A 2,513-nucleotide genomic window follows, 5' to 3' on the forward strand; every position below is an offset into this window, starting at 1 on the left:
ATCAATCCTAGGGTGCATGTTCTCATGGAAACACATGTTCACAACTTGCTCTGAGAAGCACCAGGGCATCTGAAGAGCAGAGAAAATGGTCTTCTGGCTCAATGTACACTTGTAAACTTAAAAGTTAATTTAAAAAAATACAAAAGTATTTCATACTACATTCTATTTTATTTTTAATTTTAATTTTATTTTAATTTATTTTTATTTAATTTCTATTTTAATTTTAATATTTATATATATATGAACCAAATATCCATGTCAAAACATACAAACTGATTTCTTTTTAACAGCCTAATGCTTATCTTACAATGAATGTACTATTTTTAATTTATGCACTGGATGGACATGTAAGCTTTTTCCTATTATTTTTCTTTACAAGCAAAGATCCAATGAATGTCCTTTTACATATTTATTTCTACTTGTGGGGACGTATAGACACATTTAGGAAATAAATATTTGTCAATATTCCCTTAATAAAACTGATGAGATGGTTAGATTTACTTTTCTGGCTTACTCATAAGGTAAAACAACTTGTCATCAGGGTCACCAGCAACTTATCAGTCATCTTTGATGATCTGCTTTCTCATAGACAATGTTCACATTTCCCTTGGGTGGCTACGATCTTGTCATGGATTGCTTCAAACTCGTATATATATTAAGGCTTCTTGGATAGCCTTAATATATATTAACAGTATAGAACCTGCCTGTAATGCAGGAGACCTGGATTCGATCCCTGGGTCAGGAAGATACCCTGGAGAAAGAAATGGCAATCCACTCCAGTATTCTTGCCTGGAGAATTCCATGGACAGAGGAGCCTGGCCAGCTATAATCCATGGAGTCGCAAAGAGTTGGACATGACTGAGCGAATTACACTTTCACTTTCTTTGTGAGAAATAATGAGAAGTGAGAAATGTATTCCTTCAGTATGTAACTTGCTTTTTCAATATCCCTTAAGGTGTTTCAAGCCATGAGAAAATGTAAATTAGGAGATAGGGGGTTAATGTCAGAACCAGGATCAAGTCCAGTGGAGAGTTCTGAGCAGGGCCGCGTGGACCTCCCTGTTCCGCAGGCAGTAGATGACCGGATTGCACATGGGCGTGGCCACCGTGTAGATGACCGACAGCACCTTGTTGAGATCCATGGATCTGATGCGGCTGGGGCGGCAGTAGATGAAGAGGGCCGCTGAGTAGAAGATGCCCACCACCACCAGGTGGGAGGCGCAGGTGGAGAAGGCCTTGCGCCGGGCAGCGGCAGAAGGCATGCGGAAAACTGTCACCCCAATCGCCGAGTAGGAGGCCAGGGCAACCAGCAGTGTCCCACAGAAGATGACAATGGCCGAGAGGAAGTCCACCAGCTCAGTCAGGGCCACATGGGTGCAGGACAGGTTGAGCAGTGGGGAGACGTCACAGAAAAATTGATTGAGGACATTGGGGCCACAGTAGGACAGGCTGGCGATGCACGCTGTCTTGGCCACTGAGACCAGCAGCCCACCAAGCCAAGAAGTCCCAGCCAAGCCCAGGCAGACCTGGGGCCGCATGAGCAGCGGGTAGTGCAGTGGGCAGCAGATGGCCACGTAACGATCATAGGCCATGGAGGCCAGAAGAGTACACTCTGTGCAGATGAGGACGATGAAGAAGAAGAGTTGGGTCATGCAGGCTGTGAAGGGCACGTGGTAGGGGCCCATCCACAGCCCCGCGAGCAGGCTGGGCATGGTCACGGACACGTAGCACATCTCCAGGCAGCTCAGGTTGCCCAGGAAGAAGTACATGGGCTTGTGGAGCTCCGTGTGGCTGCAGACGAGGAAGACGATGAGGGCGTTCTCCAGGAGGGTCAGCAGGTAGAGGGTCAGGAAGACGGCAAACAGGACTTCCCTTGTTTCTGGGCTCGTGGACAAGCCCAGCAAGATGAATTCCTGGACCCTTGTCATGTTGCCCAACTCTAGGGATCTCTCTGTCTGTGGATAGACAAGGTTTATCGACATCCTGATTCCTGCAAAGACACATAGTATACAATATTGGGGAAATGTTCACAGTGTATTGGGAACTGAAATAGTGGCAAACCCAAATTCTCTTGGGAATGGGCTGTTATGAAGAGAAATGCTGTAGATTTGTGAGCCAGAAAGCAGGCACAAAAGGAACATACCTCAACATAATAAAAGCCATGTATGATAAACCCACAGCAAGCATTGTCCTCAATGGTGAAAAACTGAAAGCATTTCCCCTAAAGTCAAGAACAAGACAAGGTTGCCCACTCTCACCACCTCTATTCAACATAGTTTTGGAAGTTTTAGCCACAGCAATCAGAGAAGAAAAAGAAATAAAAGGAACCCAGATTGGAAAAAAAGAAGTAAAACTCTCACTGTTTGCAGATGACATGATCCTCTACATAGAAAACCCTAAAGACACCACCAGAAAACTACTGGAGCTAATCAATGAATATAGTAAAGTTGCAGGATATAAAATCAACACACAGAAATCCCTCAAATGCCTATATACTAACAATGAGAAAACAGA

The 2,513-nt window shown here is 44.4% G+C and overlaps 1 protein-coding gene across 1 annotated transcript; it reads right to left on the reverse strand.

Moving 5' to 3' along the window:
• Nucleotides 1-1,015: 1,015 nt before the first annotated feature.
• Nucleotides 1,016-1,981, reverse strand: LOC110133898 (olfactory receptor 6Z7-like). Its single transcript, XM_020888133.2, has one exon. The coding sequence runs from the start codon at nucleotides 1,979-1,981 to the stop codon at nucleotides 1,016-1,018; it is 966 nt and encodes a 321-aa protein (XP_020743792.2).
• Between the last annotated feature and the right edge of the window lie 532 nt (nucleotides 1,982-2,513).

This window comes from Odocoileus virginianus, chromosome 20 (assembly GCF_023699985.2).
Source record: "Odocoileus virginianus isolate 20LAN1187 ecotype Illinois chromosome 20, Ovbor_1.2, whole genome shotgun sequence".
In the NCBI taxonomy this organism is placed as follows: domain Eukaryota; kingdom Metazoa; phylum Chordata; class Mammalia; order Artiodactyla; family Cervidae; genus Odocoileus; species Odocoileus virginianus.